The sequence below is a fragment of the Hyaloscypha bicolor genome, assembly GCF_002865645.1.
Source record: "Hyaloscypha bicolor E unplaced genomic scaffold K444scaffold_182, whole genome shotgun sequence".
Classification (NCBI taxonomy): domain Eukaryota; kingdom Fungi; phylum Ascomycota; class Leotiomycetes; order Helotiales; family Hyaloscyphaceae; genus Hyaloscypha; species Hyaloscypha bicolor.
Window position 1 is genome coordinate 1,582,268 of NW_020194684.1, and position 22,374 is coordinate 1,604,641.

Consider the following 22,374-nt stretch of genomic DNA (forward strand, 5'->3'; position numbering starts at 1 on the left):
TAAATATAAGTATCTAATAAGTCTTATAGTTAGATAAAGTAATATTAAGAGTTTAGACCCGGTCTTATTTAGGATATAAGTTCTAGTTAATTTCGAGACTAATTATCCGAGTATATAATTCGGTAACTATCTTACTATTCTTCTAATAAAGATCTCAGAGCTCCTTAAAAGTATTTTATTAACGGGTTTAAAGTACTTAAAATATATTAGCCAAGTAGGCCTTAAATTACTTCTAATAGACCTTATATAATAGTGGGCTTTACTTTATTATAGCTTCTCAAATATTATAAGATTTATTCCTAAAAATACTTATAGTAAAGTTAATTCTAGAAAAGTATCTATTATAAGTTTAAGGTTAGGTCCTAAAAACTACTTTCTAGGAAAATACAAATATTCTCTATTTCTTAAGGAACTTTCTATAATATAAGTCAGGTATCCGGACCTTAAAAAGCTTCTCTTAGTCTAAATATATCTTTAGGATATTATATAATAGCTTCTAACAAATAGTATTAAGATTACTCTTAAAGCTTATTATATTAGGAAAAGAAATGAATTCTAACTTTATTTTAGGAAGTTCTCTAGTAAAAATTACTAAGAAAAAGAAAGTAAACTCACAAATAGAATTTCTATAAGATATAATAAACTATAAGATATCCCTAAGAATACTCTTATATTACTCTAATTATAGGATATACTAGTTAATTATATTTACTAATTCTTGCTTTTATTAGAATGCTTTAACTTTAGTATATAAGCCCTATTCTATAGCTTAAGTAATAGTAACTCGAATATTAATCTCGATATCTTAATTATTACTAGAATTATTTCCGTTATTATTACTAGCTCTCAGAGGCTCCTAAAAGGCCCTATTAAAAGTATTAGATAAGCCTTTACTATTACCCGTATTAGGGTTAATCTAGTTAACTTCCTCTATAGAAATAGCTTTAGTAAGGAATTATATATTTTATAGATTTCGAGATATAATTACTTATTAAACTACCTTTTTTAAGAGTAAAGAAATTAGCTTATAAGGTATTTATTAGTAAGTAATAAGATAATAGAATAAATTAATATATTATAAAATTATGGTATTAAATTTAGTATAAAACTAATCTCTATTTCTTCTATAAAGTTCAAGAAAGCCCCCTCTAAATAGAAGGCCCTAATAATATATATATAATTAGTAATTTATAAGCCTAATATATATAATATAAATAGTAGTTAGTTATAGTATTAAAGGGCCGCTAATCTCCCTAATTAATACCTGTAATATCCGAGGTTCGTTATATACTCTTAAGTCACGTGCGACCCTATATATATTACAAATAAATAATTAATAAAAAAATATATTTTATATTTTATTATTTTAATAAATTTTCTAATATTTAAAACTTTAATTTTCTATAATTAAATTTAATATTTTTATATTATTTTCCTAAAGAAAATTAAAGAATTAATCTAGTAAAACTATAGAAATTCAAATATTATATTAATATAATTTAGATTAAAATTATATAATATAAAATATATATTAGTTTTCTTTTAGTTCTCTAATATATTTTTAATAATAATTTTAAAAATATAATTTTTATATAAATAGATTTTCTTTTTTTCTAGTAAAAATAAAGAAATTACTTTTAATATTAATAAAATATTTATATTTAAAGCTAATTTCTTTTTTATATAATTGGTTTTTATATTTGAATTAATTAATATTTTTATTTTTTATTTATTTTTATTTATTTTAATAATAACTTTAATTATTATTTTTATTATAAAATATATCTATTTCTTAGCTTTTTTAATTTTAGATATTTATATAATTTATAGCTAGATTTATTATAGTTATAATAAATTGGTTTTTTCTAATTTAAATAAATAATAATATAATAATTCTTTTTCTAGTAAATAAAATAAAATATATTTAGTTTTATAGATTCTAATATAAGTATTATATTAGATTCTATTATTATATCTTTATTATTTCCGTTTTATAAATCTTATAATAGAAATATATTTCTTTTTTATTTTCTTTTATTATTTTCTTTTTATTTTTTTATTTTTTTTTCTTTTACTATTTTATTAAATTATTATTATATTTTTATTAAATTAATAGATTTAAATTATTCTTAATTCTTATAATTATAGAAATAAGCTTTTTTCTTTTTTATAAAATATTTCTTTAATAATTAATTTTGTTTTAAATCTTTTATTTTAAGTTATTAAATAAGTTATTTTATTCTTATAATAAATTTATATATCCTAAATTATCTAATAAACTATTTAAATAAAATATAAAGTTTTAGATATTCTAGCCTAACTATTATTTAATATTTTTAAATTTAGTAAAAGTATTATTATTATAATTCTTTAGATCTAAAATAGAATTCTTTATAAACTTAATAAAGGTTTTCTAATTTATAGTATTAATATCTATTAATTATTCTTTATATTTCTAGATATTTCTAGTTATATTTTTAAAATAAGAAATATAATATATAATTTTTATTATATATTAGTACTTTTACTAAAATAAGCTTTTTAAAGTATAAAACTATATAGTATATATATAAAAAGCTAGGTTAATTCTAATTAAAAAAAATTTTATTAATTAATTATAGATTTATATAATAATATAAGCTAATTTTATAATAGATAAATAAATGAAAATTTTATTTCTATAAATTCTTCTAATATTAAAATTCTTCTAGAATTCTTTATATTTATAAATTATATAATATATAATATATATATAAATTAATATCTTAATAATTATTTTATTTTTATAAAAAATAATAAAGAATATATTCTTATATCTAGTTTCTAAAGATTCTAGAAAATATATTAGAAATTAACTAAATTTAAACTATTTAGAGCAGAGCTAATTATAGAAAGAAAGCTTATAAAAAAAAGTAATATTATAGAAATAATATAATAAGCTAGATAAAGATAATAAAAAATATATATAAAAGTATAAAGTTATTTCTAAGGGCTTAGTTATATATTAAATTACTTATTATAAAGAGTTTCTTTTTATTATAAATAAAATAGATAATAATACTTATCTAAATTACTAAATTAGAGAAATTAATATATATATTATAAAATATATTACTAGTAAGCTTTTATATAGAAAATATATTTATAAAGAAAAAGCTTTATATAATTTAGGAGAGTCTTTTAACTATAAAGAAGAACTATTATTTATTAATTATAATAAAACTAGTTTTAAAGCTTATTATTAAAAGTTAATAGAAAAATAGAAGAAATAGAAAAAAATTAATTATAGAATAAAGCTTTTTTATATAAATAAAATAGATTTTAAACTAGTTTCTTCTGGATATAAAAAGAAGTAAATTAGTAAGTTTAGTAATATATAAATAGAATAGCTAGCTAGAAAGCTTGGTTTTATTAGGCTATTATCTAATCTCTCTTTATTTTATAATAATAGCTTTAGTAATATAATTAGATTAGGTATTAATAGAGAGGAAATAATTATTAGATATATAAGTAAGAATATAGTTAGTATATAATTAATTAATTTCTTAAAATAGTAGTATTTTAAAGGAATTACTAATAAGGTAAAGTATATAATATTTCTACTATTTTTTAGTATATATATATATATAATATGAAAATTAGAGAATTTCATTTATTAATTATAGTATAAACTCTATATAAACTGTAAAATATTTTTCTTTGATTTTCACCAAAATTCCGAAAATTGGTATTCTAAAAAAAATGACCGTATCGCTGATTTTTGACCGCATCACTGATACGCACTAAACCCGCAGGGACGCAGGGGCTTTAGTGCAAGTCTTGACGCACGATTACAAAGGTATCGCAGCTTGCAAAGATTTGAATCAGAATCTCGGGCGAGCTAGAGAGAAGGCCCTTGGTGGACATGGTCTTGGCGGTAGTAACAAACAGGGCGAGGCAATTTGCAATAGCGCTTAGGAAACTGCTAGTTTGGATATTCAAAATACACCTCTGGAAAGATTGAGGAAGGTGGGAAGTCACGGACGGAAGAGGTGAAATGGGGCAAGCTGTGAGTTTCAAGGGGCTCATGCACATACTTGGGACGACATCGGCGCCATGCGGCGGCTATATAAGCGGTTCGTCAATAATATTAGACATAATTAGAGGCGTAGACATTAATAAATATAAATAGGAGAACTTCATGAATTGAGGGCCGTGAAGGTATTTTTTAAGTGATTATAAATTATAATGTGAAAGCTAAACATATAGGAACTAGTTGAGAAGAGCTTTCGACTACTTTCCCTTACCTGCTCTTATATGTCATTGTCCCTCCAGTAGGCAGCGGAGAAGCCAGCAAGGATGCAGAGGAAATAGAGCACCTGGGCATAGAGAGAGAGTAATTGAGACCTTGGCTATGAACTCAGGCCATTATCAAATCTCCACAGTCAAAACTTTGGCCAATAGTGGGCTTTAGAACACAAGTCATCTTTACAATGATGCTGCGAATATATAGAGCCACGAGGATGGGCATATTGGCAATTGCTATTGTTGATCTAAGGAACGAGTGTCATGAGTTTACATGACACATGAACCAGGTCGCATGATCAGTGTACTAGCGCGGGTCTAAGCGAACAACAACGTCCTCTCCCCCTATCTCCTTAAGTTTCTCGCACCACAAGCCTTACCTCCTCTGATTCCTTGATCACTGAACGGGCCATGACATTACGTAAGGTCAATCTCATGTTGCCACGAGCAGAGGTCTCAAACAGTGCTCGATCCGTCCTCGAGTTCGAAGCTCTGCAGACGTACATTCGTAGAGTGCTTCTAGACCCTCAGTCCGTGCCACCTTCGTCTTAGGCACCAGCTCCTAAATTCTCCACTCAAGCCTTCCACGGGACTCTCGAATCGACCAGGCTTCTCAATACCTCCCTTTCTGAATGCACCTCACTGGTCACCAAGTCTGCGAAGCTGATGTAGCTCTCTTGAACGCCCCTCGACCTTCAACGGCAGATGGTTATCCTGAACGAACAAACTAGTGCAAAAGAACTAAGCTAGAAAGCTGCTTTCACTGATTGCGATGCTAGTAGCCCAGCAAGAACCGAAACGACCACAGCTTTCAGATACACTTGGAGATACACGAAAGGAGCCTCCTGAAAGCAGATTTTTGCTGGCGCTGGGCCTCGTATCCCCGCATCAGTTCGACCCAAGCCTTCCACTCTTGCAGGGTCAGCGGTCCATCAAGTGCAACCTCGAGCAATAATCCCATTACATCCTCAGCTAGCCCTCTCCTACCCTCCCTATTTTCCTTAACACGACGACCAAGCTCCGCATTCATCTCCTTACTAAAATCCGGGCATGTCACCCTAATAAACCCGTTAACTGCATCACCATCACGCAACGAAACCTCGCATAGGAGGCGGACAGAATTCTGTATCGCCCAATCCGAGTCTGGAGTCCAGGTCGCCTGGCTCGGAGTACTCGGAGCACCCGAGGAAAGCTCAAGACGCTGTATATTTCTGTTCCGCTCCCGGAGGTAGGCAAAAAGATGATGGGCTGCAGAAACAGTGACGTGTGGTATTGGCCGTGAAGGAAGTCCATAGCCTAGCTCGAACCATAGTTTGACGCTTTGCAGGTACGGAAACCTCGCAATAATTTCGAGCGAGCTATAGGGCCAGTCGTTCTCGTTTTTGTTCCTGGCAATATCCAGGGCTAGCTCTGTAAGATACGGGAGGCCGTTGCACAAGGCGACTAGATCTGCATCGGTTACGAGACTACCAGCCGTCCACGGCTCCATACAATGGATCGTTAATTTGCGCAGCGCCGCTCCGTGCCGAATAATGGGACCAGGCTTACTACTGACGTAGCTCCAAGCCGGAATGCTTACAAGCTCGAGCTCTGTAGGAACTTGCTCTAGAAACGTAGCTTTGTTCCATTGCCGGCCGAATCGGTGCTCGAAGACAACTTCTTTGAGAGCTATTAGTTTCGGAACAATATCCAGCCCTAGGGTAGAAGGGATATCATTTAGTCTGCGTATTCGCGACCAATCGAACGTCTCAGCCCAATATTGCAGCTCATTAACCTTCTCGGGATATGCGGCACAATAAATACCATACATGGCGAGGAGAGCTGCCGTGGGCACATAGCCCCACGGATAGATCGTAACGCCAAGCTCCTCCAGCGCCGGCAGTCTCTCGCCCCCAGACAGGCCCAGCCCGCAGTACGGGGCCCCCGGTCTAGATATACCCATAACGCCTTCAGGCGGCCCGATATAGAGCAATGGAATACGGGTGAGACGCGGGCACGAGAGTAGAACCTGCTTTAAGACGTGCATCGTTGCGCGACATGCGTGCTCGCCGACAAAGGCGACGTGAACGGATAGGGAGAAGAGGTTTTGGTTGTTTGCAAGCTGAGCGAGGAACGCCCTCGCCTGGCCATGCGACTCGTCCGTGGCGATGCAGGCAACGCATGTGTGCAGGCGCGTACGCGTGGGCACGTGATCGAGAAAGGCGTGCGGGATAAGCACTGGCACGTGCCTGCGCCAGTCACGTGAGACAGGTGGCAAGTGCCAGTTCAGGTCACGCAGCCCAGTCATGTGTGGCAGCATATCGGCCAGCCGGGTCAGGATCTCGTCCCTTTCCTCTCCTTCCTGGGCTACATTGCTACTGCTGTCTACCTCGAGCACGCGGACGGCAGACAGCAGAAGATTGCGTGCCAGGACATCGAGGCGCCCTAGCGCCTGGCTACGCTGGCTCAGGTTGATGTGTACCGTGTGGTGCTGGACATGCCGTGCCTTTTCGTAAAAGGCGGAGCTAAGTGAGGCCACTTTGCCCAAATCGCTATTGTCGACGAAGCTGAGGACTAGGAGCACCACATCGTCGGGCAGCTCCGCCAGTGAGGGCCGCCCTGGGTCGAGGGGTACCGGCTCACGTGCGAGAATGCGGGCGGGCACGTGCTCGGTCTTGTTCCTGGTCTGGTGCTCACTTTGGCGCTTGCGAGCGCGAGTGCTGAAATACGAGCGTGTTCGAGCCATCGCGAAACTTGCTGTGGTGATAGAAGGAAGTCAAAAACTCGATGACATTGGAATTGGGGTGATTTGAACAAGGCACCATAAGCACACGGACGAAACCCAGGTCCAAACAAGTAAGGTATGCCGTAAATAATGGCTGACGGAGGATTTATAGGGAATGGCTGATTAAATACGATTCCCGAAAAAGCCGTCGCTTATTGCTTGATAAAAATACAAATTCTAAAGGAAGGTTTGAAATAATGCGCTAGAGCCCAGAATAAAGCGGATAGGGGCTTCCCGCGAATAGCTTGCTGGCTGAGGATCCCCGGATTTTCCCCAGGTAACCAACAATCAGGGCGCACCTTCCTTCCAAAATTCCCGCTTTACTTTCTTGGCATTATCTGCTGCAACTACGACAACAAACACGATACCTCTAGAAAATGCTGTCGAAGATCGGGACCTCCCCGAAATCCAAAGAATACTTTCCTCCATCCCGCCTCCATCCCGCCTCCATCCCAGCAGGAATTGGATTTAGCTCTCTCGATGGCTGCTGACTCCGAGGTACATGGAGGTTATATTGACGCTGTGGAGCTACTTCTTTTTACTGGTGCCCTTATCACTGAGGTTGCCTTTATCGGTGCCTTGCATAGAGACGATAATATCACATTCCAGGCTTTGCTTGACCACGGCTGGGATATAAACTCGATGGAATTTGGCCAGCCTGCTTTATGGTTCATTTCTGGCGATTGATGAGCAAAGACTGAATTCAAATGTCCGACAGACTTGCAACCGACAACGTTGATCGAGTCAAGTGGTTTCTCTCTCACGGAGCAGATCCCAACCTGCGTGGCTCAGAAAGAATAAATCGGCTACCCCACTTTCAACAGCTGCTTTTACTCCGATATTGCCGTTCTTGAGGCACTGATATCTGGGGGAGCGGATCTTGATCCAGAGGTATTGATCAGTGCTATGAGTCCGCGAGGTCATGGGGGACTTCCAGTTATGAAGTTCTTGATTAATCGTGGTATCGATATCAATGCTTTCCGCCGGGAAGGGGAAACACCTCGACACTACGCTGTTAGGATGGGAAGTAGAGAAAAAGTGGAACTCTTGCTTGAAAGCGGTGGATGGCACAACCAAAAATGTGAGGGGCTTGACCCCAGCTGGGGTGGCCAAGGAGAAGGGACGTGTGGATCTCTACGAAATTCTTTCTCGACAGGACCCAAAAGGGCTGTGGCGATAGATGAGTTTCATGTTACCGTAATTCCTCTCTCTGCTTACGCATTTCATGGGCAGTGACCAAGACCAACCTGGTTAAATTGCTGCCCCGTCCTGCTTGACGCTTTCTTGTATTTGGAGCTGCGGCAATACGGTTTCTTCAAATGTATGTCACGGCCTCTCAGTTTCTTGCAGAAGCACTGCAGCCCAAATTAGAACTCGTGGTGAAGAAGAGGTCGCATGAAATTCTACTAATAGAGTTGGACATCCGCAACGATACATGAAAAGGATTGTTGGTCCGATCCCCTGTCCTCAAGCGCCGGCGAAGGTGGTTACCACCTAAAGGCCGCCCCGGTTGCGGGAAGCTCTACTTACGAGTTAGACGCGTGCACAGTAAGGCCTGGCAGGATGAAGTTCCATATGGACTTCGAGAGGGAATACAAAACTCTCGACAGATCCCATCTTCAATCTCTATCTTTTACCCCATCTTCTTATCTTCTCCCTGGAAATACCACGAGCAGCGATGCGTCAAACTCAACATCTGTGTGTACTTTTGTGCATAATATCAGCAGTAATGGCGCAGACTGCTACGTACTCCATCGGGAATCCCAAGCAATACGCCGCAGAAGCACTTGTCTATTCCTGGTGAAGAAAGGCGGGTAGGGCTGCTGCTGCAGTCGCGCCCGATCGCGTGTGCTGCACTGCGTGTTCTCGGACAGCAAAGAGGGAGCGGGTTGAGGAGGGTTATATAACTTATACTGAAAATTAAGGTTTCGGATCAGGTCGAAGACGTCAGACCCTTGGCGGCGTCAACGGCTGGGACTGGCGGTCGGCGGTCTAATGTCTGATCTTGGTATAATTTCCGTTTCACCCTTCGATGGGACGCTGGGCTGGTCCGTTCTATTTGCAGCGGTTGGATTTTGATTGTCTGCCGGCGCCGGTGGTGTGAGATGCTTGCCGGCAAAGCCAACCAGCGCTCCCCACGACAATCACCACCTCCCCTCCGCAGAAAAACCCAATCCACAGCGGACACCAACAGCAACCAGGACGACGCTCCTTCTCAGATGAGCACGACGGCATCGCATCTGCCAGACCAACATTCCGCGGCTCCCCTAATCTATTCACCCAGGCGCAATCAGCACCGCAGGCGTCCTCGAAGCACTGCCCCCTCAGCGCAAAGCCCTTTGACGACGCAATCTTGCACCCTCCTGCCGACTCAGCTCGCTCATTGACGACCCTCGACCGACTCGAACCACGAACTCCTCATTCTGTCCACATCTACCAGCCCTCTCACGACCCCGCAGAGCCAGATCGGGTCCAATCGCACGGAACAGCTTCCCGCGTCGGAAGACTGGCATGAAGGACCATCAAAGTTGTTGATAAGCTGCAAAGTTGGTGCAAAGAAGAAAGGAAGAGAACTGCGATGATACCAGAAACCCCATCCAGGGTGGATGACGGGGTCCATAGCCTTCACTTGACCACGATCATGACCACGGCGTCAACGCCTGCAACCCCCGGCCCCTCGACTCCAACGACAGTCAGGACGTTTCCTCTCGACCAAGTGAAGATCAGCGATCTCGATGAGGATATCATACCACCCGATAGACCGAAGAGTACGCCGTTCCCTGAGCCTGATCTGCTTGAAGGGGACATTCAATGTTCACTGCGGCCAAATGGTTCAGAGCGCCAGGATGATTACCGTATTCATTCCCTCCAGGCCCCTCAGTCAGAATCCTCGAGCTCAGCGCTTAACGACTTGCCTACCGAAATCCACGAGCAAATACTCGACCACCTGTCCGGAGTCAGATCGTCAGCCTCGTCACGGACAACTGCGGGGAAGTCAAAAGCACTGCGGGGTTGGGGTACTGCTTTGAGACACTCGAGACGTCGCGAGGTCTCGGAATTGGCGCTTGTCAGTAACAAATGGAGGGAACTCATACAAGACCGGCTTTATCGTCACTTAAAGATTAAGGGAACCCGGGAATCCGTGGAGCAATCGATGTATTGGTTCTGCATGCATCCACACCTTCGTCCCTACGTCAAACATATTGAGATATGGTTCCCCGTCTTCCAACAGAAGAATCCGGCTTTTGATCGCACTCTTCGCATTCCATTGACAACCCCAGATCGCTCTACTTTGATTCGATCTCTTGCGAACCTAGCAGATTCTGGCAACGCCATCAGCTACCAGTCGCCATCGAACAATTGCACTTTAGAAGAGGTTTTTGCCTTTATTCAAATGACATTCGAAGAGGCTTGCATTTTAACATTAGAAGGGGGGGAGAGAAAGAAGCCACCCATGGTCCGACAATTCGTCGGCGACGAGAGCTTCTCACTTCCGTTATTGGAAAAGATTCGAACATTGGTCTGCAAAGGTCAGTGGAATATTATCAGATCATTCGAGGATTTCCAGAATATCGCGCTAGCACTACCGAATCTCCAAGAGTGGCATGGATCATACGCAAAGCCCAAATCGAAGAGCTATATTTCAATGGCTACCATTCTCCCGAAACTACCCACGAACCTCACCCATCTCAATATTTGTCTTGAGGCCGATTATCGTAGGGAAGCAGTCTCCCCTCTCTTTTTCAAGAAAGTTGGTCTGAAGACACACTTCTGCGTGGACATGGCAAAGGCAATTCCAACATTGGAACATCTCGTATATACCGGTCGAGTCTGCCACTCGTTCTTCGACAATGCAGCAAAGCTGTCTAATCCTAGGGAGTCGCGACTCAAGAGCGTTGACCTGATTATCAAGAATATTTGCCGGCCAACTTTTCTCTGGAACGATGGATCAGGCATTACAGATATGGCGTTCATTCTTGCATTCGAGGCTCTAGTTCTCTCTGGAGTTAAATCATTGGATAGATTGTCAGCGTTGGACTTCCTGCGAATCCGCTTTATCGATCTTGGTATGTTTCAAGGGTTCGAGGTTTTGAAATTGCGCCACTAACAACCACAGAATCACCCCTTCCAGCCCTGAACCCCTATTTCAACCTCAACCACAACCAATGCACCGGCATCTGGAGCGACGCGATTGTCGATGCCCTTGCCAGAACCCGGCCAAAGGCTTCCTTTGTTGAGAAATCCGAAAATCTAGGCGACATTGGGTTCAAGGACGGACAATTACTCGGCTCGCCCGTCTTCTCGAAGACACGACCCCTGTCGGTCAAAGTCTCGAGTTACATGTCTCTATCCGGCGGCATTACAATCAACTAACAGCAACCCGTGTATCCCGCAGCGCCATACCGAAAATTGTCGGAATTCTGTGTGATTAATTTGCGTTCATGTTTGGTATTATCATTGGTCCTTATTTGGCGGGTATCTGTAGGAATAAATAATTTCCGAGGAGTTTTATGGCATGTTATGGTGCATAATGAATGGTTGGTAGCGATGGAGTTTGCTGGCATATGGAGGGCGTTCTCTATCATAAAAAGCTGGCATTTGCGGCGAGGGGTGCATAATGATTTATGATGGGATGGGAGGGAATGAATCGCATCGTAGCTTTTGCGCTATGGTAGGCTTTTGCAATAATACCAAATTGAACGTTAGTACAATCATATGTGTCGTGAAACTATACCCTTGATCGAGAATTTGCATCACACCCAGCATCCAGGACAACATCAATGTACCAAAACTCGTTGAGACATTCAGTGCGATTTACGCAGTACACCAAAACTCTTTTGGAGGAAGTTCACCAAGATCCAGAGAAATGAGGTAAATGTCTCGAGAAAAGTGAGATGAAACTGGCTTTTCATTCGATATGAGAACCTAGACTTTATGGTTTTAATGTCCCTGATGACTTCAGACGATCAATACGCGAGTGCCCTCTGATTCCCATGGAGGCTCTTACATTTTCCTTATAAATTCAGAGTCGTTGAATCTCAGGGGAGTAAAGTGGTGGGCGATGTGCAGAATCCCCGAGTTCTGAGAATTCACACAACGCCGTAAGAGAATCTCCATGTACTATAACTGTTAGAACACTGAAGTGATGCTCAACTAACATTGTTTTCAAACACACACACACTCTCTCTCTCTCTAATTAAGCAATAGTGTCAATGTTCCAAACTCTCTGGGACATTGAACCGACATGTAACAAAGATTCAAACCTATGAAATTCATCGCGAGATTGCGGCAGGAGAAGTATAATGTACCAGTGACCTTTGAAACATTCAGCTGATGTGCAACAAAAAATCCACTGGAAGGAGTGAGCATGATGTGAAGTTGTTTACAGTGAATTAGTCACTCGAAAATGGGGGGAGGCGAAGTGGCTTCCTTTATAAGACTACTCACTTTCAACTTGTCATAAAGTGCGTGTTCTCCTTCTCAGATTATGCCTCCTATGCGTATTTCTTGATCCTTCATTTGATTAAAACCCCGAGAAAGGACTAAAACAATATCTTTCTTGGGCTACTGTCTTCACTCTACTCGGTTGATTAACCAAATATAGGAACTAAATAAACTCAAGTTCATCGGAAGAATCTTGGCACAAAACATGGTGAGATTACCTGAGATTATAACCAGGGGGGGGGGGGGGGGGGGTTGTTTATAAAGGACTTCTTTTCCAAAGTTCACGAAATGGCGAAGGTTTGTCTGTCTCCGCAAGTGTTGAATATTTGATATCCTCACATTAAATTCTTACTCGAAGTGAAAGCCCCTGAAAGAATGAGAACAATGAGATTATCTCCCTGAATTGATATACAATATTTATTGGAACAATTCCACTAAATCATAGCACAAGTCTATCGACAAGGGTTTGAGAATAGACAATGTGTATTCAACCCATTCAGAGTCACCCGAGAAACTGACACTAGCAGCTATTGACGGACCCGATGTTGAGATCAACATCTTCTTCTCCCACAGGACCCCCGAACTCGCTTGAGACAACGAATCAAGCAGAGCAGCGGCGTGCGGTTGATTGCGGAACTAGCCTCGACCCTTTTACCTGTTTGGAGAAGCAAGAAATTCTGCATTCCAGTACCATACCGCCATACCGCCATGCCTGGATGTTCCGAGTCCACTAGGACAATCTCTATCACTGGGGTGTTTCAACCTAACTCCTCGGAATTTCATCTCACATTGTACTGCTGAGATTTCACTCTTTATGAACTTTTATTTGCCCGCCGATCTATTCACATCTGATATTACCTAGGCCAAGCCATATCGCTCAGCTAATAACGCCTTGAAGTATCCTCCATAAAGCAAGAAAACAACGCAAGGAGGGAAGCCAGAGGCTACCATATGCATATCGTAAAGAAACCATGCTCCGTAACGTCATATCGCAATGCCTCATGAACAACCGGAAAAAGTAGCTACGCCCAGATCCGCCAACTGCCCGAAATTCAGACCGTGTACTTGGCCTTCGCACGCGTACTGCCGCTGTGTGCACTGTCTGTGTGTCCAGAGAACTCGACAGCTTCAGCAGCAGGCAGCTTCAAGACTTCCTTGAACTTCTTGCCGATGTTCATGAGAACCTCCTTGCCCTTCTCCGTGGATCGACCCTTTCCGCCTGCAACGTCGCCGTCTCCGCCACCAGGGATGCTCTTGCCAATTGTGCGGGTCCAGACACCAATGCGGTAGAAGCCCTTTCGGACGTTAACGACGACCCCCATGAGTTCCCCGTCGTCTTCATCCTCGAGAGTCTCGCCGATAGCTGCAAGCATGACGTGGAGCCACAGCTCGTCGATAGGGATGCTCCGCTTGTCCTTGAATTGGTATGACCACTTCCCGCCGTGCTTGTTTTGGATGTCCTCCCATTCTGGTCGGACGCCTTCCTTGAAGAGATGGTAGTCGGATTTGAGAGCGAGTTCCGAGACGGGTGCGATGTTGTTCTGGGAAGGATGTTAGTTTTGAGACAGTATATTGGAGCAGTGAAATGGCATACGTAGACACCCCAGAATTCCTCTACCGAGTTGAATGTGATGACTTCCTTCAGCAAATCGTTCCAGTTATCACCCTGAGTGGAAATGTTAGCGTAATGGCAGTGGAGGTGACGCGGCGCAAACTTGCCTTGCCACTCGGTGGCTTGGTGAACCACAGAGTCCACTTGTGCATCAACGGATGCTTGACATTGAAGTTGTCCTTATCGTGGAAAACGGTGATTTGCTCTTCGCCTGAGCTCTCTCCGTTGGGGTTCTTGTTTTCGTCGTGCCCGTCTGGGGAGATGGGAATTGTTGAGAGGTCGACGGGGGACGAGGGCTTGTCGCCGTTGGCAGGTGCGGAAGCAACAACTGCTGCCATGATTACGACTGTGTGAAGATGAGTTAATAGGAAGAGGTGAAGGTCGCAGGTTGGAGAGGTGGCGCAAAGGTTGTTGGTGGGAAGCAGGAGTGTGCCTAGACAAAGTGAATGTGCTCGGCAGTCAAGACGATTGAAAAGAAAGTCAGACGGTAGTCTGTTCGGAAGCTGACAGTGTGGCGACTATTGCTCCAGGCAATGTGTCGTCTGGGAAGAGGGCGGTGCGGTTTGAGGGCAAAAGGTTGTTTGAGTTGCGAGTTGCGCCTTCCTTCTGAAAATATTGAGAGTCGCGCGCTTGGGAGCTGCTTCCAATCAACTCGAGGGATCTAATCAGCCACGTGATCAAAGAAAAGGGGTACTGTACTGTAGCGGCAGAAGCCCTGCCAGCAACACAGCAAGAGAGTTTTGTGAGTCGAGTGTGGGCCCTCCCTGCCTCACTCTGGGGAGTTCGTAAGTCACTTTACCCTGTATGTTTCGTTGACTCGGCGTTTCTTCAATAGGGAGGGAGAGCTGGAAGATGACATCGGGACAATTCAATAATGACTCGAGGTTTCCAGAGCCGAGCACTTTCTATTTAATATGTATGGATTAGTTTTCACCTTGCACCCATGAATAAGAGAAATCAGGAATGTTTCTATTCCACAAATGAAAAAGTTCTCGAATCTATTTCTGTCTTCTCTTATTGCTTTATACGCCCCGAACGCCAACGCTGAGCCCTATGCAGTGATCCGTGAAGATGCAGACTCTAGAAAATTCGCTAAGCCAGCTGTAGTCCGAAACCACCAGCCAAATACAATTATTCCCTTACTGGCTATTCAAGTAGCTGAGATAGCAGTTCCAGCCCAATGAGACAACATTGACGACCAGGACTCGGTGATGCAAGGGAACCAACTTGAAGTTGATGGCCTGGACGAATGGCCAAACCATCCAATTCTTTGTCAGGGCGGTCCAGTAGCTCTTCTCCAGCTTTTCCTTCGGGCTTGTACCCTCCATGATGGCCATACTGCTCAGGAAGACGAACAAGTTGGTGCCAGCAAATATTCCTTGATCACAAGCAACTCTGGCAAGGATTTCAGTATTCTTGTTTTTGAGGATGACTTTGTTCTGCAAGAACTTAAACCAAGTTGTTGCAGCTGGACCGAAAATAGCTGTGGGAGATTGTTGGTTAGCGGTGGGAACGTCAACTTGAGAGTGCGAACATACCTCCACCATACAAAGCCATCCGTCCCGAACGTGCGAGATCGTGATTTCGGAGCCCCTTCTTCTCAACCAATTGCTGTGCCATGGTATCTCCCGTCGCGAACAGCACTGCCGTTGTGATGCTCTGGGTTAGCAATGGGCGCGAGGCCAGCTTCATTTGATACCTAGTTCGACATGAACAATAAGTATTTTCCTCATTTTGGACATCAATTGATATTGGCAGAGCATCACGTACCATCGCAACATCTTTGCAATTTTTGTTTTGCTCCAGAAGATGGTTGTTGTCTGGAGGGAAATTTAGTGCATCAAGATATCGTCAGCTCCAGAAATAATAATACTGTCCCTCCGCTGTGTGGCTTGCATGGGGTCGGCAATCATCCCTTTATGGCATAGCGTCGGTAATCTCGATGTGGGATTCCGTCATAAGCAGAGAAAGAGGCTTGGATTTTGAAGCTCACGTGTGATGAATGCTCACTGAAGTGAGACATCCAGGAACAATCTTCTGGGAATTTCATTTCCGCACATGTCAGGTGAATAGAGAAGTGGGGTTTGAAGCAAATTGATGACATTGAAATATGAGGCAACCCCCACACTGCCAAATCGCTCAGCAGTAAGCCCAGTATTTTGCACTTTATTAATAGCTCTCTACTGGCGGTGCTCTGTCATCTGCTAGGTCTGGAACCCATCCCTTTGGTCTCTCTCTGCCACGAATGATCATTCCGTACACCGCAGTTTCAACCTTCTCTACACATGTCTTCATGACCTCCATCTTCTTCTCCACGTCCTTTCCTAATCCCGTCCCCCCACACGAGGTCGTATCCAGGGCCTCGAAAGCAGTCCGCAGCACCCTCAAATCCATCAAGATGTCACGCTCCTCTGCAAAGTTCTCACCAGATTTCGATCCAGGTAGCGTCCCAGTTGTAGCCATTGTCGTAATAGCAAACCTCATAAGCTCCCCAACCAAGTCAAAGATTCCCAGCACGTAGTCATCACCAGTCAGATCAACACCTGCAGGTAAAGTCTTTGAAGCCTCCTCGAGCGTGATTAACTTCTGAGTCCGGAGGTAATGCTCGAATGAGATTGCTTCCATAAACTCCTGGATGCCAGGCGAGATTTGACGTTGATATCTCCATGCGTTAATGCCAGTGAGGTCTGCAGCGATGGACTCAAACTGTATTCGCATCCCAGCACCACGATCTTTGATCTCTGTTGCAATTTTGGGAGGGATGTCGCTCTTCAATGTCCGCACTCTGATTCGAGTTAGCGAGGACGAGCTGTATGCACGTGATGTTTACCTTTGCAAGGAGAAAATACTTCGTAAAGTTAGCTTGAAGACCTTGAGCGAAGGCCGGAGAGATGCTTACATCTTCTTACTCGCCGCAGTGATATCTCTCGAAGCCTTTATAATGCCTTCTCTCCGGTCATGATGCTCATCCAACTCGTCTCGGAACGACTCAAACATCGGCATGAACGGCGAGGCCGCTACCTCCTTTTCTTTCTCAGCGCCATCACGATGTCTCTTAACAGCTGGCATTTGACTCGACCTGCGGGACAGCGATTCCACCCCAGATGTTGGATCTCGATGAGGGATGGAAGCTGACATGGTGCTGTGGAGTCGAAAATAACAGGGATTCAGCCGAGCGCAGCCTTCAAATCTCAGCCACTCCGTAACCGACCTCAAACTCATCAGGAGACCCCCGTGATTTCAACCTTCAACTCAAGCCGACATGCAGAATTCACTCGGGTCCTGAAGCCACCTATTTTGATCTACTCTTCGCTTACCGCGGCTCTTGCCAGTCACAATGGCGGGTTTCTTCTCCTCTCCGGTCCTGGTCTTCTCCTCCGCCATCGCCTTAAGGACCAGCTTCTTCTTTTATGGCCTCTGGCAAGACGCCAACTCGCCCATGAAATACACCGACATTGATTACTACGTCTTCACCGATGCAGCTCGATTTGTTTCCCGAGGAGGTTCACCCTATGAGCGAGAAACATATCGATACACACCATTGTTAGCATGGATGCTCTTACCCACGACGTGGTCAGGCACGTTGTTTTCGTTTGGCAAGGTGCTTTTTGCATTCAGTGATATTGTTGCCGGATGGTTGATTGTGCTGGTTCTCGTGAATGGGAAGAAGATGTCAATGGAAAGAGCACTGAAGTTTGCCAGTATCTGGCTCTTGAACCCGATGGTTGCGACTATCAGCACGAGAGGGAGCTCAGAGGGGTTACTGGGGGTGATGGTCATTGCTCTGCTATGGGCAATTACGCAAAAGAAGATTGCTCTAGCAGGAGTTTTATTAGGTCTCGGGGTTCATTTCAAGATTTATCCTTTCATCTACGCGCCATCTATTATCTGGTGGTTGGACGATGAACATATCGGGTCGCCCAACCCAGCACGAAAAGCTGGAGAAAGCAGGAGTCTGGTCACGATCGCCAAGAACTTCCTCAATGAGGCCCGGATGGATCTTACCGTCACAAGTCTCCTGACATTTCTCCTCCTCAACACACTAATGTATACCAAGTGAGCGCCCCCGTCTTTCCTCCTTCCCGAAGTCAGCTGATCTCATACGTCTAGATACGACTTCCCCTTCATCCAACACACCTACCTCCACCACGTAACCCGCATCGACCACCGGCATAACTTCTCCCCCTACAACACGCTCCTATACCTCTCTTCCACCTCGCCCTCTACCCACACAGTAAAACTCGAATCCCTAGCTTTCATTCCGCAATTATTCCTCTCCGCCTTCGCTCTCCCTCTCCTGCTAGCAAAGAAAGATTTACCCTCGACAATGCTAGCGCAGACTTTTGCCTTTGTGACGTTCAATAAAGTGTGTACAAGCCAGGTATGTCGCTCCTGCCCTTCTTTTTCTAACCACCCCCCCTCTCCAAACAATCCCAAAACCGCGGAAGGCTAATAAGAACGTTTGGGAAGTATTTCCTCTGGTACACAATCCTCCTCCCCCTCTACCTCTCCATAACCAGTTGCACACTCCTCTCCTCGCCCCGCACCGGCCTCTTAGCCCTCGCTCTCTGGGTGGCAGCCCAGGTCCTGTGGCTTCAGCAAGGTTTCCAGCTTGAGTTTTTAGGGAAGAGTACTTTTGTTCCTGGGCTATGGGGCGCGGGGTTAGCGTTCTTTGCTGTCAATTGCTGGATTTTGGGGGTTGTGGTTAAGGATATCGGAAATATTGGGAATACAGGTGGACAGGCGAAAGGAGTAGGTGAAAAGGTGACCAAGAGAGGGGAGGGGAAGGTTGTTCAATAGGATCAAAAGTAAAATTGAGAGGAGTAATGTGTTTAGGAAGTTGAATATTATAAGTGCTGAATTTCTCCATTCTTTGGATGTTACGAGATAACAATACACAGGGATGAGAGTGAATATGACATTCAAAGAATTTCGCTACATATTCTACCTAATATTCCAAGGATTCTGGTACGTTGAGACTATCCGGAAGTCGCGAGTGAATATGGTACGAGAAGAGAATTGTTGCGTATCGCTTCGATGTTTCCTAAGCCATCTGGTGCATTGAGATTATTAGGGAGGCACCATCCCCACTACAAACAAGCTGATTATTCTGTTCGTATTTGCTATAAGCTGAGTGGTGAAGACATGTAAGTTACATTCTAAATTTAGTAATGTACACTCTAAATTTTTGCCCCAATTCTTACATCTCATCCCCACTCGTCTCATCTTGAAAGACTTCCTTTACCAACTGCTTCTTATTAACTATTTCAAGTCAGCACCTCTCCAAGAATTAAGAAAGTAAGCCGAAGAAGACAAGCAGAAAAGGAACTTACTCTTCCCCATAGCATTCCGTGGAATATGGTCCACAACCTTCATAACCTGCGGGATTTTATAGTTCGCTAACCGGTCTTTCAGAGACCTTCTCAAATCCATCGCACCCCACTTCCCCTTCCTTCCCTCTTCTCCGTTATCCTTCAGGATAACGACGGCGCCGACCTTCTGTCCCCATTTTCCCGATGGGACAGCTACGACGGCCGCTTCTGCTATTTGCGGCAGAGAGAGAAGCTCGCGTTCGACTTCGAGAGCGGAGACTTTCTCTCCGCCAGATTTGATGATATCGGCCGAGAGCCGGCCACGGATGAAATACATTGGGCCCCGGTCCCACTTCTCCCCATGGCCATTGATAGTACCATTCTGCTCAGGGAGAGGAACGATCCGACGAACAGCAACATCACCTGTCTTAAACCACCTTCCTTTCCCGTCTTCGCCTTCAACATGCTCCTTTTTCGTTGCTACAGGATTTTTCCAATACTCTTTAAAGATAGTCGGGCCTCTTAGTTGAATCTCGCCATCTCTTTCTCGACCTTCTGAGTCGAGCTCTGCTCCCTCCTTAATTACGTCGCCGGTGTCCGTATCGACTAAGCGGACCTCGACCCCTGGTAGTGGCCAGCCGACGGAGCCGTCAACACGTGAGGAGAAGGGGAGACCACAAGAGAGTGCCATTCCTACCTCGGTCATGCCGTAGCGTTCTAGAAGTACATTTCCTGAGGAAAGTGTGTTCCAGGCTTTTTTCGTTGGGGTAGGAAGTGCCGCTGAGCCAGAGATGTTGAGTCTGAGATTTCGCGGTGAGATTGCGGTTTTGGCGGCGGTTTGATATTCTGGAGTGAGATCGGAGAATGTTGTGAGTAGCCGATTGTAGACTGTTGGAACGACAGTGAAAAGGGTTATCGGTGAGGGAGCAGGAGTGGATGGTTTCTGAAGGAATGGAGCGGCGAAGCGGTGCCAGACATGTTGGGCATTGAAAGGGAAGAGGAATTCGATCGTAGAGCCTGCGAAAAGAGGAGCGAAAATGGCGTTTATGGTACCATGGATGTGATGGAGGGGGAGCACGTGAAGCAGGCGATCCAACGGCGAGTATTTCCAAGCTTTTATGAGAGACTGAGCTTGCGCAGTCATAACGGATTGGGGGAGAAGAACTCCTTTCTGGTATTTTGTCAGCCAGCAAGAAATGATTATATAGAGTATAGAACTTGCCGGTCGATTCGTAGTCCCTGACGTGTATAGCATCATTCCGGCCCCTCCGTCTGTAGGTCCTTCCAGCGTTACCCTTTCAGACGCCGCACCACCCATCTTCTTCGCCAACCGAATGTGCTTCGGGGTTTTCTGTAAATTTTCCTTCATAACCTCCAAGGCCTTCCTTTCAAACTTTTTCGAGGACAACAACAGTGAAGCCTGGCTATGATCCATGATATACTGTAATTCGTGTGCTGGGAATGCAGGAGAAAGTGGTAATGCAATTGAATGCGCCCCGAGAATAGAAAGCAAGGTCACTAGACATCGTCAAATACAGTCCCAACAGATATATCGAATCAATAAATGCGCACCTACATAGTCATAGCTATTTTCCACGAGAAAAGCTATCCTCTCTCCATCCATCTTGCCACCCCCCTCTTTCAACAGCCTCTCCTTCCCCTGGACGACATCGCCCAACAATTCCCCATATGTAAACTTCCGCCCCGAGGCAGAGTGAACCACGACGGTGGAATTCGGATCGTGTCCTGCAAGGGCTTCGAAGATTGGTAGCCGGGGCAAAGTCGACGCCATTCTGAACGATACGGACTGGATGGCGAGTTGTCTCTGCCTTCTATAACACAATGGAGGAACGGCCTGTATTCGACGGAGGTAGGAGGAGATCCTTCTCGCGGCGGACTGCATTGCGGAAGGAAAGATCACCGACGAGGATCAACTCTTATGGGATGCCCATCAATGTATGACAGGGGTGGCTCTTTACCCACGGAGGTCCGCTGTCCGGCATATCTTTAGAGGGGCTTGAGTGCTGCAGTGGACGACGTCAAGGGGCTTCGGCCATAAAAAAATTGCCTGGCCGGTGGCCGAAGGCCGAAACCATCCGGCAATCTTGAACGATCTTATCGGGCTGCAGCAACGGGCCGGATCAACATCCTTTCGTTCCGACAACATCACGAGCTTCAACTTCAGCTTCAACGGAGGATTTGCGGTTGATTGTCGAGCGGGATAAGAGTTCAGATGCTGCGCAGATCGGTGTTGTCTCTCGCACGGCGACAGCTCTCAGCAATGGCCTTGCAAACACCAATGGAAGACGCCATGCGCACAAAGGTATTCCTCCTTCATCATCTTACACACAACCGTAGGCAATACTAAATCCCAAGTTAAACAGATCACCGAAGCCCTCAAGCCCTCGACACTCGAAATCCATAACGATTCCCACCTGCACTCACACCACAAAGCCATGGCAGGCTCGACGTCTCAAGAAACACACTTTCGAGTCGTCATTACGAGCGAGGCCTTCAAGAGTAAGATGCAGCCAGCGCGGCACCGGATGGTTTATGCATTGTTGAAAGAGGAGATGGCAAGGGAGGGGGGCATTCATGCGTTACAATTGCGGACCAGGACATTGGAGGAGGAACAGAAGCAAGCGGAGCGCGACTCCACAAGGAAGGGCGAGGGGGTTGACGCCAAGGTTGACGTTGCCTAGAGGAATTGTTCCTATGATATTGGGGATGAATTCGAGCTACTTCAAGGACTGAGGATGCCGGTCTGGCACTGAGGAACAAGTTGCTGAAGGTCGGACAGCAGTACCCCAAGCTGCGAACCATCTGTTGTGCCAGACGAAAAGGCCTCATTGATCTCGCATCAGGTTGCCTCACGTGAGTTACGATGAGCATGAGGACACTTTGGTGCAGATTCATTAAACATTGCTTTAGTGGATATCTCAACAATATTTGGACTC

General features: G+C 44.0%; 9 protein-coding genes across 9 annotated transcripts; 4 read left to right on the forward strand and 5 right to left on the reverse strand.

The window, feature by feature from the left end:
• Positions 1-5,095: 5,095 nt before the first annotated feature.
• K444DRAFT_543673 (uncharacterized protein) lies at positions 5,096-7,009 on the reverse strand (the record flags this gene model as incomplete). Its single annotated transcript, XM_024875982.1, has 2 exons — positions 5,096-6,769; positions 6,827-7,009. The coding sequence occupies 2 exons, from the start codon at positions 7,007-7,009 to the stop codon at positions 5,096-5,098; spliced, it is 1,857 nt and encodes a 618-aa protein (XP_024728059.1).
• A 519-nt stretch (positions 7,010-7,528) lies between these two features.
• K444DRAFT_647444 (uncharacterized protein) lies at positions 7,529-8,228 on the forward strand (the record flags this gene model as incomplete). The annotated part of the gene is made up of 3 exons (XM_024885337.1): positions 7,529-7,716; positions 7,873-8,075; positions 8,107-8,228. The coding sequence occupies 3 exons, from the start codon at positions 7,529-7,531 to the stop codon at positions 8,226-8,228; spliced, it is 513 nt and encodes a 170-aa protein (XP_024728060.1).
• A 1,461-nt stretch (positions 8,229-9,689) lies between these two features.
• Positions 9,690-11,422, forward strand: K444DRAFT_545809 (uncharacterized protein; the record flags this gene model as incomplete). The annotated part of the gene is made up of 2 exons (XM_024876169.1): positions 9,690-11,115; positions 11,166-11,422. 2 exons carry the CDS (start codon positions 9,690-9,692, stop codon positions 11,420-11,422), a joined length of 1,683 nt encoding a protein of 560 aa, XP_024728061.1.
• A 1,854-nt stretch (positions 11,423-13,276) lies between these two features.
• K444DRAFT_656592 (eukaryotic translation initiation factor 4E-1) lies at positions 13,277-14,704 on the reverse strand. Its single transcript, XM_024886097.1, has 3 exons — positions 14,213-14,704; positions 14,088-14,159; positions 13,277-14,034 (listed from the first exon to the last, which is right to left on the reverse strand). The coding sequence occupies exons 1-3, from the start codon at positions 14,441-14,443 to the stop codon at positions 13,546-13,548; spliced, it is 792 nt and encodes a 263-aa protein (XP_024728062.1). The 5' UTR covers positions 14,444-14,704; the 3' UTR covers positions 13,277-13,545.
• Positions 14,705-14,996: 292 nt separating this feature from the next.
• K444DRAFT_573611 (uncharacterized protein) lies at positions 14,997-15,937 on the reverse strand. Its single transcript, XM_024877410.1, has 3 exons — positions 15,876-15,937; positions 15,644-15,804; positions 14,997-15,588 (listed from the first exon to the last, which is right to left on the reverse strand). The coding sequence occupies exons 1-3, from the start codon at positions 15,884-15,886 to the stop codon at positions 15,245-15,247; spliced, it is 516 nt and encodes a 171-aa protein (XP_024728063.1). The 5' UTR covers positions 15,887-15,937; the 3' UTR covers positions 14,997-15,244.
• A 247-nt stretch (positions 15,938-16,184) lies between these two features.
• Positions 16,185-17,242, reverse strand: K444DRAFT_601390 (Translin). The gene is made up of 3 exons (XM_024878676.1): positions 17,005-17,242; positions 16,936-16,953; positions 16,185-16,890 (listed from the first exon to the last, which is right to left on the reverse strand). The coding sequence occupies exons 1-3, from the start codon at positions 17,172-17,174 to the stop codon at positions 16,275-16,277; spliced, it is 804 nt and encodes a 267-aa protein (XP_024728064.1). The 5' UTR covers positions 17,175-17,242; the 3' UTR covers positions 16,185-16,274.
• Positions 17,243-17,425: 183 nt separating this feature from the next.
• K444DRAFT_656596 (glycosyltransferase family 50 protein) lies at positions 17,426-18,905 on the forward strand (the record flags this gene model as incomplete). The annotated part of the gene is made up of 3 exons (XM_024886098.1): positions 17,426-18,161; positions 18,216-18,486; positions 18,576-18,905. The coding sequence occupies exons 1-3, from the start codon at positions 17,443-17,445 to the stop codon at positions 18,903-18,905; spliced, it is 1,320 nt and encodes a 439-aa protein (XP_024728065.1). The 5' UTR covers positions 17,426-17,442.
• Positions 18,906-19,305: 400 nt separating this feature from the next.
• K444DRAFT_647447 (acetyl-CoA synthetase-like protein) lies at positions 19,306-21,209 on the reverse strand (the record flags this gene model as incomplete). The annotated part of the gene is made up of 4 exons (XM_024885338.1): positions 19,306-19,367; positions 19,439-20,588; positions 20,640-20,935; positions 20,990-21,209. The coding sequence occupies 4 exons, from the start codon at positions 21,207-21,209 to the stop codon at positions 19,306-19,308; spliced, it is 1,728 nt and encodes a 575-aa protein (XP_024728066.1).
• A 441-nt stretch (positions 21,210-21,650) lies between these two features.
• On the forward strand, positions 21,651-22,119 carry K444DRAFT_546165 (bola-like protein; the record flags this gene model as incomplete). The annotated part of the gene is made up of 2 exons (XM_024876198.1): positions 21,651-21,740; positions 21,802-22,119. The coding sequence occupies 2 exons, from the start codon at positions 21,651-21,653 to the stop codon at positions 22,117-22,119; spliced, it is 408 nt and encodes a 135-aa protein (XP_024728067.1).
• Between the last annotated feature and the right edge of the window lie 255 nt (positions 22,120-22,374).

Coding starts and splice junctions, on each gene's coding strand:
- K444DRAFT_601390 (XM_024878676.1), bottom strand. CDS start 17,174: ATGCCAGCTGTTAAGAGACATCGTGATGGCGCTGAGAAAGAAAAGGAG.
- K444DRAFT_656592 (XM_024886097.1), bottom strand. CDS start 14,443: ATGGCAGCAGTTGTTGCTTCCGCACCTGCCAACGGCGACAAGCCCTCG. Junction 14,160..14,212: donor CCAAGCCACCGAGTGGCAAG/GCAAGTTTGCGC, acceptor ATTTCCACTCAG/GGTGATAACTGGAACGATTT. Junction 14,035..14,087: donor AGGAATTCTGGGGTGTCTAC/GTATGCCATTTC, acceptor CATCCTTCCCAG/AACAACATCGCACCCGTCTC.
- K444DRAFT_573611 (XM_024877410.1), bottom strand. Junction 15,589..15,643: donor GATGGCTTTGTATGGTGGAG/GTATGTTCGCAC, acceptor AATCTCCCACAG/CTATTTTCGGTCCAGCTGCA.